General features: G+C 32.2%; 1 protein-coding gene across 1 annotated transcript in view; it reads right to left on the minus strand.

Moving 5' to 3' along the window:
- LOC129942726 (uncharacterized) overlaps positions 1-5,739 on the minus strand; it is a 78,963-nt gene extending 73,224 nt beyond the window's left edge. Inside the window, exon 1 of the mRNA XM_056051770.1 lies at positions 5,593-5,739. Within this exon, the coding sequence (XP_055907745.1) occupies positions 5,593-5,659 (67 nt within the window). The 5' untranslated portion in view covers positions 5,660-5,739. The remainder of the gene's footprint in view (positions 1-5,592) is intronic.
- Between the last annotated feature and the right edge of the window lie 8,613 nt (positions 5,740-14,352).

Below are 14,352 nucleotides of genomic sequence, written 5' to 3' on the forward strand. Positions count from 1 at the left end.
TGTACTGTACCGTTCCTGCAGGCGAGTTCATCTGCCTTACAGTTACCTGGAATGTCTCTATGGCCCGGCACCCAGCAAAGGTGAATATTAAACTGTTGCGCCATCTCCATTAGAGATGCTCGACAGTTATGGACTGTTATATTGAGTTAGTATTCCAATATATGGTTTTAATCCCATCCGTTAAAAACACACATATAAATATATGGACTCGTATGTATGACGTAGTTTTAAAATTATTTGTTTGTATATTTTTTGTTCTACTGCGGAAAGATCAAATCTACTGCTGTTATTATTTATTTATTCTTTATTCTGGCCTCGTAATTTCTCGATGTGGCAATATCAAGATGATGCGATTCGACGATTGGACAATATTGAATAAGAAGCCGAGTGGAGTTAAATGCTTTGAAAACGCAGTCTTGCGTCGTTAAAGAGAAATACGCTCCAATTGTCATCATTTATGGCACTTATTAATTAATTTAATTTAATTAATTAGACCAACAAATAAGAGTAAAGTTAACTAAACTAAACTTGAAAAATGTTTGTTTTAAGGTCAAAGGTAAAAAAATGAGTTTTTCGCGATTTTCAGCAAAACGGTAAGTTTTATCATAAAAATAAAAATAAAAATAAAAATAAACAAAAATTGTAGACCATAAAACTATCTACAAAAAATTAATTAATACTTAATACGAACCACCCTTTTTTGAGATATATCGTCATAAGATGCGTGAGTACGCTCCGTGTATATACATCTCTATAGTTGTAATATATGTTTAAATATATTTCTATCGGTTATTGTAACTTACACTACTAATTTAAAATATCCCTATATTGAAAACGGTCCATAATTCATGCGATTTGATGTATCGGACCAACGCCTACATCATCAATGAAAACAGACTTTTCCATTTGCTTATAGTCCAGTTCAGATGATATTTTGCAAATTCAACCCTGATCAAATATTTTAATTAAGAAATTGAAAGTTTTTCCGATACACCTATCATATTTTACCTTCTTTTAGGATTTTTTTTTAGTAAGTAGTGGCTTTTTTGCTGGTTGGAACTCATAAAGACCGCATTCCCTTAAATGACTCCTTACCTTAGATGGCGTTATTGATAAATTTAGATCCTCACAGATGTTTTTCGAGGACGGAAAAGGGTCCTTAAGAAAAAAAATTTGTATGTGCCTATCTGTTTTAGATATTGATTTGCTAGGGCTACCACCACGATGTTCTGCTTCTACTGATTATCCGCTTCTAATCTTTTTGAAAAAGTTGGATTTTTCAGCATTTCACATTTTGTTTTGTACCGGCTTGATATTTTTCTAACACTTTATAACGAATAGCGTTTGTGTGACGTGTTACAGCCATTTTACTAATCGAATCAATTTCTATTTAGACAGCTCACAACCTGCTTAGTTTTTTTAATCAATTATATCTATATGACAAGAAAAACCGTTACCTAAACATCAAGACTTAAAGTTTTGTATAAAATCCGGTTAGTTTTGAGCAGGGATGTTATGGGGTAAATTTATATATTTTATATTTATTTTTTTTACCATCAGATCATTATTTTTTTAAAGTAATTATAAAGTATACCAATATGTTTTTGTAATAAATACAAATAACAAATTCAGTTTGATTTTTCCTAGTTGATATTAAGGAAGGCACTATACAAAAAAAATCGGTATGTTTCTAACATCACTGTAGGTTATTCAATTCTGGAAATAGCTCAGAATTGTAACAATACTACAACAAAAGCTGTTCTTGCTTAAGTCGAATTTGAAAATGATTTAGTTAATGCAGAAGCTAAATATCATCACGATTGCTATGCTTCTTTCATGAAACCTTCCACTGGACTTAAAATCAGTCGTCCTAAAGACGAAGCTACGAATCGAGCAATGGAGGAAATATTACATGCATGCAAAATAGCTATGACTGTCAGTTTACTTTAAGCGAATTAAAGAATATTTGGAAAACTACGATTTTAGATAACAGAACGATTAAGCTACGACCAAAACTGAAGAATGGTGATAAGCTTATTATCACTGAGAAATCGGGAGCATCAACATTCATATGCTTAGTAGATAATCATCATGATATTTTGAATCAAGCCTGGTACGAAAAAAAAAAATTAATACAAAAGAAGAACAATTCAGAGTCCTAGAGGCAGCTACAGATATCATTCGCGAAGATATTCAAACCGCAGTGTTTGATAATTCCAACTTCCCTCCATCAGGTCGCATGTTTGAAGATTTAAATAATGAAATCCCAGAATCGTTGGCATATTTTGTAGAAAAGTGATTTTAAAGAATAAACGATCAAAGGGGATTGCTCATTTTATAAGGGACATCCGGCCCGGAGTGTACACCAATGAATTTGGTATCAAATTAAAGGTTGTTCTAGGCCGGATATATCTGCAAAAAAATTTTGTCGATAACTCATGGGAGATCCGAGATATTTGAGATTGAAGTTCGAAATGTCCAACCATTAAAAATCAGCACTTTTTCGACATAAATGCTAATATCTTTGGATTTAGAAAAGCTAGGAAAATCAAAAAGGTATTAAAATAAAGGTGTTTAAAATATCTTTCAAATGAAACTAAAATTACATTTCTATGATTTATATATTTTGAGTTATTTTTAATCAAACCTTTGAATAACAGCATTTTTTAGGCAAACTTTTGTACAATAATATCTTTTAAAATTCAATGATGATATTAATTTTTTTGGCACCAATAAGTGGCTTAGTTTACAACCTTTATTTTCATATATAATTTCTTCAACAATTTGTTCATTTTGCCAATAATAATTCAAAAATATGCTCCCAAAATACATAAAGAATGTTATACCTAACACTATAATGTTAGAAGAGTGTGAGCGGTTTAAGCTTAACATACAGGAAAGAGTTAACCACTCACGCTATTAAATATGTGTCAATAAGTTTTTTTCCGTTATATTTTTTGGTTTGATGCAGTTGATATTTGGTTTTTTGATGTGATTTCTTCTTAAAATATGTTTTTTGACAAAAATGGATTACGATTCAACTTTTAATGAAAATCCAAGTAACGTAAATAGTTCCCAAGTGAACCTAGCTTAGGTGTGGGAAATGGAAGACAGGTATGCGTTAATTGCCAAAGGTCAATTCTAGGATTTAGATCGCATATGCTTTCATTATGTTTTGCCGAACCCATTGCCATTAAAATTATTTATTTTACTTTGAATTATTATTTAGTTTATAATTATTTATTATTTTTTTTTTAATTAATTTAATTTTGTTTTGTCGATATTGTGATAACAACTTCTTTTTTATTCTAATATTTCCACCACTTTAATAAGAATTATTTATTTTTTGTTTTAATTTGTCCACTATTATATAAGCATTATTTTTATTTTAGTGTTGAGATAAGATTTTTTTTGGCAAAGTGAATAAATTGTTGAAGAAACCCTAAACAATTATATATGAAAATAAAGGTTGTGAACTAAGCCACTTATTGGTGCCAAAAAAAATTAATATCATCATTGAATTTTAAAAGATATTATTGTACAAAAGTTTGCATAAAAAATGCTGTTATTCAAAGGTTTGATTAAAAATAACTCAAAATTTATAAATCATAGAAATGTAATTTTAGTTTCATTTGAAAGATATTTTACACACCTTTTTGATTTTTCTTGCTTTTCTATATCCAAAGATATTAGCATTTATGTCGAAAAAGTGCTGATTTTTAATGGTTGAACATTTCGAACTTCAATCTCAAATATCTCGGATCTCCCATCAGTTATCGACAAAATATTTGTGCAGATATATCCGGCTTGGAACAACCTTTTATTTGATACTAAATTCATTGGTGTACACTCCGGGCCGAAAATGAGCATACCCCTTAAAATTAGTATACACAAATATTTGCCATAGTATCATGACAGCATGTACACATTGTCAAGGCCGGTAGTGCTCTAATGTTGAAGAAGAAGAAGTACAAGACGAACAAGAACAAGAAGATCAAGAAGGAGGACAAGAAGAAGGTTTTGAAATTTACGTCTCGGACGACTAAATTTCACTCCTTTTTTAACTTAAATTGCTTTTATCTTTTCAGTCTCTGCTAATATCCATTATTTTTCAATAGTTTCAAATTAAATAGGATCAAAACTGACCCTTGGAATAGGCCTACTGGGGAAACCACAAAAAAAAAAACGAGCTAACTACACTACCTCATATAGGTAGCGAGGAAACGTGTGCATATTATGCCGATTACAACTTTCACAACTTTTTGAATCGTTATATCTCAAAAAACGGTGGCTCATAGAAAAAAAATCAATTAGTTTTTTGTAGGTAATTTTATGATCTTCAATTTTTGTTTGAAATATTTGTATGGTAAACTTACCGTTTTGCTGAAAATCGCGAAAAACTCATTTTTTACCTTTGACCTTCAATAAATTTTTTTCCTTACAGGGGAAAGATGGGTACTATAAAATGTATGTAGTTTTTAATGATATTTCAAACAATCTTACCGTTTTTCAGCTTGGTGGGAATTTAGGGAATTTCAAATGCCTAAATTGACCGGACTATATGTGCATCACCAACCACATCTTGAGGAACGATCACATACTCGATGTTGTCAAAAATGGCGCAAGATGTTAAGGATTCCTGAGACGATACAAGACATTTTTCTCTCCTTCTAATCTGGGTATCTAATTTAAAAAATTTTAGTATAACACCCTTCTATGGGCTGGTGCTCTAGCCAGAAACTTAAGTAAGGCTCCTGGACAACACTAAGAAGAGCTTTTAAAATGATTAGCAGGAGTGACACCAATAAATCAAGCAATTCATTCGGACATCGTCGTAAGGTTTCTTGTCTCATCCTTTTTTATCGTTATATTAAAGGACTATGCTCTAGTAAAATAGCCAGTTTCTCCCCTTAAAAAGTTCATACGTGATACTCGCGCTTCTTGGAATGCACATCAATTATCACTTTAGTCCAACTTTGGCCGCACAAAAAATAAGAGATTCGTTTTCTTAATTCCTTACTACGCTTTATCTTCCCTTTTATTGCAATGTTCAAGAATTAAAGGCTTATGTACACCGACTTCTTTTTTACCCCTACCTCATTTTCTAAATATGGAAACAAAATATTTAAAAAATAATTTTGTTTATTTATGGAAATGCAGCTTTATAGATTTTAAAAAATTAGACAACCTTTTCTATTCAATAAAATACAACACCGAAATAGTTTGCTTGCAATGGACACAAGAATCGAAGAACATACCGACTTCATTTTCAATTATTTTTGATCTATTTCATAGCCAAAACTTATTATCATACATATTTAGCAAGTGAAATTAGTATTTATACGCCACAGTGTTCATTAGCGGGATGCATTGAAGTCAGCAAATCTTTCGCACAAAACAAAGATGCAATTTAAAATTATATAAAAAAGTGAATCTCATTTTTATTTGTGATAATTCGTTAAGATTTGGGTTGCTAAAATTTTATAATTTTAACCAACCACAAGAAATAAAAACAAATAATAATTAAATTCACTTTCGTTTACATAAATCTTCTTGATAGAACTTTAATATTTTATTAAAGAAATCACTTACCATACACAAGCTCACGTTCAAAGTTTAAAGTCGGCACGACGATTAAAAATACCACTCCCCCACCCATAACTTATCAGGGTATTGTTTGTATTTAAAATATTAGTTTAAACACTTCAAAAATGGTTTCTTAAATATCAAAAGAAACCAAAAAGAAAAACAAAAATTATAATGTTAATATAAAAAATATTCACTAATTCGTTCTCCAAATCTCAAGATTAATCCGTTCATACTGAAAATAGTATATTTTGAACGGGCTTTTAAACGTAAATGGCACAGTTTTTAGGAACTAAATTTCCAAACACTCGAGATGAATCAAGAAACAAAATGTTTTCACCAAAAATTCAGAGCTAGATGTTCTTCTTATCGACAGCCAAACACAAATGATGGAGCTTTGGCATCAGGTCTAATAATGCATGATAGTTATTCAATGTCTTGAAGTTGAAAGAAAGGAACGCTAATTGAAGTGATGTTCTAGTTAATGAATTTAACCAGTAATATTTTTTTAAGAGCAACAAAATGTTCAGAGTTTAATTTTTATAATAAAAAGTATTAATTTAGGCACAAGTCGTCACGTCACAGCATGTGAAATGATCCAATTTTGTTGTTAAGTATATTTTTTTTAAATTGCTTTAACGTTATAAGAATTTTAGAAAAGCCTTAAATAAGTAACTTCACAAAACATTGATTTGTTTTTAGTGCAAGTTCCAACACAGCGGTGTAAATTATTTGAAAATGCACACTAAACTTAAAAAGACGTCAGAAGACAACAAACGTAATAATTGGACTAATAGGTGATTCATGATCCAAACATTTTTTGAAAATGAGGTGCGGAACGAAATCGATGGAATAAGCTTGTTTTGTTAAAAAATATTTTAAGATTTTACTTTCATTAAAAAAAACATGTTCATATTAATTTTTTAATTGGTCTTTAACAATGCAACAAATTGTCAAATATTCTGATACGTGTTTAAAATGCTCATAAATAAATCGTAAATTAGTGCATTGATAATAAAATAAAATGTAATTTAAAAAAAACTGGACTTTTAAGTCAAAACTTTTTTCCATTAACATTAAAGATTAATAATTTGTTATGATTAATGGTTTTCTATTTATTAGGAAACGTACTGCCACTTTAAGGACGCATGCAAATCATCATAAATACATATTAATTGTATTTAAATTCTTTTGTTTTAGCCTATTATTTTTGTTGCAGAAAACAGGTTGAGGAAAAACATGTTTTTTTGTTTCGTGAAACAAGAGACTATAAATACCAAAAACGAACCGTTTTTGTTTTGAAATGTTAAGGTGGTACTTAATGATCATTCTATAAGAAAATGTTGAGATTTCAAAGAATGGGGCTGCAATTCGACAGCTGTCATTTTTTTTAATTAAAATGCCTGACATTTACAAAAATGTATCACTTGACCATCGCCCAGTGCATATAAATGCATATAAAATTGTGATTCTGCCACATCCACATATCGTACTTTAAGAAAAGATTATGGTTTACTTAATCTTAATTGGCAAAATTTGAAAGAAAATTTTAAGAGACTGGATTGGTTACAGATATTGAAAGGCATGTTCATCATCGTTTCCTAGTATCACTTAAAATATCGCTGCTTTAAGTGAAAGTGTTGCAGAAGACCTGAATGTTCATTCCTTGTTGTTCTCAGAAATAAGCACTGTCTTACTGCACATTATGGCATATTTTGCAATTGGATCTTACATTGGGTACTTGAACAACAGGCGCAGGCCGTGGACTGTGATCTTTCGAACGAAATTTTCTTAAGCGACGAGGAATATTTCTCACTGGGTGGGTATGCTAATAAATAATATTGTGGTGTTTGGGGTTCTGAGAATCCTAAAGCATTTCAAGAGAGGCAATTACATCCGCAAAAAGTCAATATTTGGTGCGCTCTTTGGTCCGAAGGTGTGATTGGACTGTTTTGCTTAGAAAACTACAATGGAACGACTGTCTATGTCAAGCGTTATGGTTATATGATAACTGACTTTTTTTTGCCTGCTTTCATGCTATTTGACACTACCAAAATACTATGTTTACGCAGATAGACCCTTAAATGACTTAAAAACAAAACATTCCTCTAGTTATAGCTGAGATATCGCCCAACATGTGTGAAAAAGTGGTCGAAAATTACCTTAAAAGAGTCGATGCTAGCAACAATTCCCGTGGTTTACATTTAAATGATGTTGTGTTTTACCCATAATATTCACGTTCAAACTTTATAATAATAAATATCATAAAAAATAATATTTTATGTGTGTTTTATTTACTTTTACTTATGAAACCGCAAAATGGGTATGGGTAACCCTCTACAACAAAAAAAAACCAAAGCAAATTGGAAACCATATTTCGATACCGATAAGTGACCTGTATATGCAAAATTTTGAGTTCTGTTGTTTTATTTTTCTTCTTTTAACATTGATTTTTAAATAAAGACAAGAGCACCAACTTTATGTTGGTAACACTATTTTAACCGGCGGCCATTTTGTCAGCTGCCAAGTAACCTATTTTAAATTTAGTTTGACATTTTCATATAAATATACTGAAGCCTGAAAAACGCTTTGAAATTGTGCAAATTCATTTTGAAAATCATGTCTCTGTTCCAAATACGTAGAATACGAATTTTATTCAGTGATAAAGCTGACTTTAGATTCAATTTATACGCCAATAGTCAAAACTGCAGTATTTAAAGTGATCACAATCCTCAAGGGTATTTTAATACTTCGTAACTTTCACAATAATTGACTGTTGGATATGATTTATTAGTTGATGCAATAATTGTTCCTACTTTGTTGAAAACGATGTTGGCTAAGACGTTTCAGTCGATGTTGACATACATAATTAGTGAATTGTTTCTTCATAAATTGAACAATGATGATGCACGGGAGCTGTGGTTTCAAAATGACGGAGCCACAGGTCAAGCCTTTCGTGCCTCAATTGATTTGTTGGAGAATTGCAGATCGTTCGATTAAAAGTTGCTTGAATATATAAGAGGGGGTGTATGTGAAGACATGAGCCAACGAAAATAAGCCCGAAACGATTAGACAGCTTGAAGGCTGGACAATATTGGTCATGTTATTGCCGATATGCGGCCACAGATGCTGAGAAAAGTCTTGAAAAATTGGACCTTCTGAGCCAGACAACACAGCCAGCAACATGAAGGAAATTACAATTTCAAAAGATTATCTTTCAAATAAAGTAAATTTGTAGACAATGAAAAAAAACTCATCCTTGTTTTATTCCATAAATTTGTCATTCAGTAATTTTTCTATTGGAAAGTCAAAATTGGAATCTAGTTAGTTCACGTGTTCTGAAGGGGTGTCCTTTAATGCTGTGTAAACTTTACGGTAGTACGGCTTTCGTAACAATAGGTCCACTGGTGATCTAATGGTCTATCTCACCGAACAGTGGAACACCGTTTTGGAGAAATTAAGATAAATGCACTTGATATTCCTAAGGGATGTAATAGAGTTTGGCAACAAGCTCTTTTATCGAAAAAGGATTAATTTTGTATTGGCAAATCTCTTTGTTGGGATAGAAAGTACCTTCCGGACCGTTTTATTCGGTTGCGTTTTGTCTCCGACACTCTTCCTTATTTTGATAAATGATATTTTGTCTGAAACTCAGTAAATTCAGATCTTGACAGCATTGTCCATCCCATGCCACGAGGGGCACTTGCTTTCAGGAAACTAATTAACATTCAGTACTCGGTATGTGTATCACAGATAACCTCTGTCATATTTTCGACATTTCCAAACATATTGCTAAGTGCTTAGTATTTCTCCGAAGGTGCAAGAAATTTGTCACTTATTTTAATGTGGCTGTAATTTACAAAGCCTTTATTCGTCCAAAACTAGAATATAATTCCCATATTTGTATAGAATCCAAAAAAGAGCCTTGAAAATGTTAGACGTTAACTATAGCCGAAACATTTACTTCACTCGAACATCGATGCAATTTTTCTTGACATTGGTTGCTTTATCGATATTTTTACAAACAACGTTTTGTCGATTAAGCCGGTTACATCATGACTTTTCACACCGCAGTTGAGCGAAATTTCGGGCATAAAAAATAAAATAAATTAGGTGACGCAAACGTGCGTTCAGAACTAGGGCCTTGTGACTAATGAATCTCAACCATTCCTGTGTGCGAGTTATGTTGTCAGAAATGAAGGAGACCTACAGTTTTAAGCCGAATCCGAACGGCTTCTTTGAGAAGCACTTTTCTTGACAAGAATTACTCTTGGAGGATTTTTCAATTCCTCGCAAGAGGAAGTGACCGTGACAAAAAACTAAATGGAACAGGCAGGAATCGTTTCCAAGGCCTCCAACGCACTACCCAGGCACTAACCTGTCAGGTACAAAGATTCTTTAACTGCACATCGGACTCTGTTTTTGGCTCTTATTGTCATATGCAAAACTTTAAGACCAGTATCTTCCCTAAAATCTTTACCTATTCTTCTAAGGTGTTGAAATTTTAACCAAGTTTAGGTCAATTATAACCCTTTAGTGGGTACAAATTATTTAAAAAAGAAAAAAAGGTCTATATCTATAAGAAACCCCCTATAGACACGAGTGCATTAAATTTTATTTATTTTGTTTTGTTTTGTTAAATTCGGTTTCTCTTTATGTGTTTTCAAATAACAAAACGTTTTTTTTTTTTGAAAATCGAATCAAAGATGTTTTGTTTAATTCAGGGTGCTTTGAGATTTCCTTTTTATTCGCCAATTTTAGTTGAAAGGCTTCTGTTATCGTATTTCTTCTATATTTATAGAATAAAACATTTCATATATTTATCTTTAATCTCTTTAAAATTAAATTATTATATTTAGATGTAGAATAGAGAGAAACCTTAAGCAAATTAAAAACAAAACAACCACGCATTTAAACGCCAAACACAACGTAGGTAGGTAAGGTATACCAACCAAACTTACTAATTGATAGCAATATTATAAACCAGATCGCTTAACACAACCACAACAAACTGTTAATTAGTTTTGGAATAAGCCGCCATAAATATATATAAAATAAATCAATGTTAGCAATAAGCATGGTACAAATTGAATTGTATATAGTGATGCAGTAAACAGGCTTTCCTTTACGACTATATGCCACACGTTTCAAATGAATGTCTAAGGTCCACACAAAACTCACCTCATTGGACTGGAATAGTCTATTATATAATGTTTCAATAGTCAGTTGTTGGCTATCGTATATATATATTCGAGCATTATATATTATGTACATAAGGTTAGGTTAGGAATTAGATATACTCAGATTTTGGTTGAATATATATTTCAAAAACACTTTCATGGCACTCGTCCAGACTCCAGATGCTTTAATTACCACCCACATTAAATTATAAAGCAGCTTCTCTATAGGTTCAACTTCATATAGATGGAGGCACACAAAATACAGGATTTGAACTCCCATATATATTCAAGCTAGACTTATAGGGATAAAATAAATTCACCCAGTTTTGTGTGGCTATCTCTGATCAAATATATCCATTGGAGCAACTACGAATACTCATCATGGCTGTCATTAAGGCTTTTTTGAAATTTTCACATTCTCTATTTTATATACAATATGTACGAGTATAGAATCGCTATCGTCCGTGGGTCGCGATGGTGGGCCGTTTCTCGTTTGTCGATATCATTTGGTCTAAACTATTATAGGATAGCTAATAAAATTGGATTTAAAGCCAACTTGTTAAGTTGGTGGAATTTGGAAAACGGTTCATGGCATTTGAAGGCTTTTCACCGCCGGCCGCGCCGCCTTCGACCACCGAACGTGCCACCACCATTTACCACCTACACTGCGTTCTGCGTAAAGCCCATCGTGCCTCGCGTCAAAGAGAGAAAAGTCTAATTTATAGAATCACAAATCGAAATCAGATGCTACTTGTAACATTTTGTGTTTAATTGTTTCAATTCTGATTTTGTCACAATAATTGCCATTTTGTATTTTCGAAGGGTTTGGCTACGATGGACGAAAATTTAGGTAATAAATGGCAAATTAAACCATTTGGTCTTATAATAAGTTAAACTGTCCTGCCGAGTGTACAAATAAGGGCTATTGAATCATTTAGGAAGTGTTTGTTTTGTTTTTTTTTCGGAATTGGTTAGTTAAATATTTTAATTCAAATAAAAAGGTTGACCCATTTTCAGTAAAACGTGACACGTGTTTCATACGTTAAACATTATGGCTCCGAATAATTGAGGCATTGAAAATGAAATGCTGATATGTAGTGACATTTCAACGTATTTAAGTTGTTAATGTGCTTGAAGCCTATTCAGGGTAAATGAAACACGTGGCGTATGCTATGATAGATTTTTAGCGTGAAAAGCCCAGATATCACATTTTATGTTACGTTTGAGTGACGCGTTAAATTAATTCTATGACATTTATATGTGTTCAAAGAAAGAAATTCGGTTCGGTGTATGGCAGTTTAAGAACACCCTACACTTGTAACACACAAATTAACAAGTTTTTCTTGGATAAGCGTTAATTGACACCATTTTGCATAAACAAGAAATACCAAGAAATAGGTGGTAATCAATATTCATCTAGCCCATGACAAAATGGCAGCGATTAGATTGTACGCACTCTTAAAGGGCCCTACACACCATCAAGCATTATTGTCAAGTAACATTGTCAGGTAACGCATCAGTTACCATTGACAAACATAACGTTTTAGTTTTGTTTAATTGTTTTTAGACAATGGACGCTTATGATGTCTGGGTGCTTGTTGCAGGAGTTGCAGCTTGTTGTTCAACCCACTACTAGGAGATTCCTGATTCTTTCAGGAATAGCAACTCTTAGAAATACCATAAAGTTGGTTCTTATATTTCATCTTCTCTAGCTCCTGACCTTTGAAATTTATAAAATTTTTGTTTAGTTATTGGCCAAAATTTTGCCTCAAGCTATTCAATTTATTTTTCGCACTCAGAATAGTGGCATTCTCTCAATTTAACGCGAAGCTTTTGGTAACGTTTTAGTTTTAAGTCTTTATTTGTATGTTCTTAAGGCTTTATATTTTCAACTAACACTAATTCTTCTTCTATACATTTATAAATTCCCTTCAAAAATCCTGAAAACACTGTCAGACATTTTGCTACAGCTAATTTACCGTTTTAAACACAAAACCCTGACACAACCAAAATGCAAACCACATTATCAATGTTCTGTCTGTTAATATTGAAGAACTTAAAATGTGTTTGAATCCCATCAATGTGTCAATTATTATAATTGTAATAACATTGATAGCTCTACGTACGATCAATGTTACCTGAATCAAGACTCGTTCTAGTAAAAATTCACTGACAACATAGATGGTGGACTTCTTGTTCTGAGATCTCATCATTTGAAATCGCTTACAACATTTTAATTTTACTTCGCATTCAAAGTTTATTATCATTGGTCGATTGGTATTTTGGAAAATTTAAGAATTTACAGGCATTCAAGGGGTTAGTAGTACTCTATCTGTTTATATTTAAACACGGATTTAAGATTAGATACCGGTGCAGATTGGTCTTAAAGTTCTCAACAACAAAAAAGGAGGGAAAAGCAAAGCTGGCCAAAGAATTCCACATTCTCGATGTTCGGTTTAAGAAAGAAACTCAATTCTTGACAGTATGCCTGAAATTGAGCGCAAGGGTAAACTGTAAACATTCCTGGAAGTGGGAGTATTACAGTTGAATTACTTAAGGAGCAGCTAGCATATTCGACAATATTGTTTGTAAAAATATCGAAAAAGCAACGGAAGGCATGGAACATTGAAGCATTGTTTGAGGGAAATGTTTCGGTTATAGTTCTACCGACAACCATTTTTGAAGCCCTGGTTTGAATTTTATTCAAGAGATTTTAACTTGTTTTTCGGGCGCCTGGCGAATGAATGTTTTGTAAATTATAGCCAGATTAAAATGGGTGAAAAATGTCTCGTATCGTAGGTTGGAGAAATCCTAAGCACTTAGCAGTATTTTTGGAAATATCGAATATGTGATCATTCTATAAGAGGTGATCTGTATACACATACGGAATACTGAAAATTGATTAGTTTCCTGGATACAAGTGCCACTCATGGATAGTGGCATCTTGAACACAGCATTTAGTTTTGGAAGCATTAAATTCTGTTCCAATGGACAATTAAGTAGAGATAGGAATTTAATGAGCATAAGATACGCTGCCGTTGAAGTTTCACATCAGAAAGCCAAAGATGTGAGTACTGTTATTAAGTATTGTTATCAAGTTTACAATTAAATGGAATAAAAGTGACGGACAACAGATCGTCAATGAATATCAGACAAAGATTTGGAAACAAAACGGTGCTCTGGGGAAAACCATCATTTGTTTTATGAATTTCAGGCTTGAAACTATCCAATAAAACTTGTGTTGAACGGTTAGAAAATTAGTTAAATAAATATTTATAAGTAAATGATTTTAAAGAGATGGGTTAGGGGAAGAGAGTTACCGACTTGGAATAATTTTGTTTGTACCGATAAACACATCAAGCTGCGCAGAAATTACTTCTTATAATATTCATTTGTTTGGCTTATTAAAAGGAATACTATTTGATGTATCTTGAAGGTATTGTTGGGGATTTATCACTACGAATCGCATCCAATACGTGGGAAGTATCAAGATGAAGTAAAATTAAATAATGAAACGTTTCTACGAGTTCAACCTTTTTAAAATTCGGGAAAGGAGTGAATTTTCAACCAAGAACTGGTTGATATT

The sequence above is a fragment of the Eupeodes corollae genome, chromosome 1 (assembly GCF_945859685.1).
Source record: "Eupeodes corollae chromosome 1, idEupCoro1.1, whole genome shotgun sequence".
In the NCBI taxonomy this organism is placed as follows: Eukaryota; Metazoa; Arthropoda; class Insecta; order Diptera; family Syrphidae; genus Eupeodes; species Eupeodes corollae.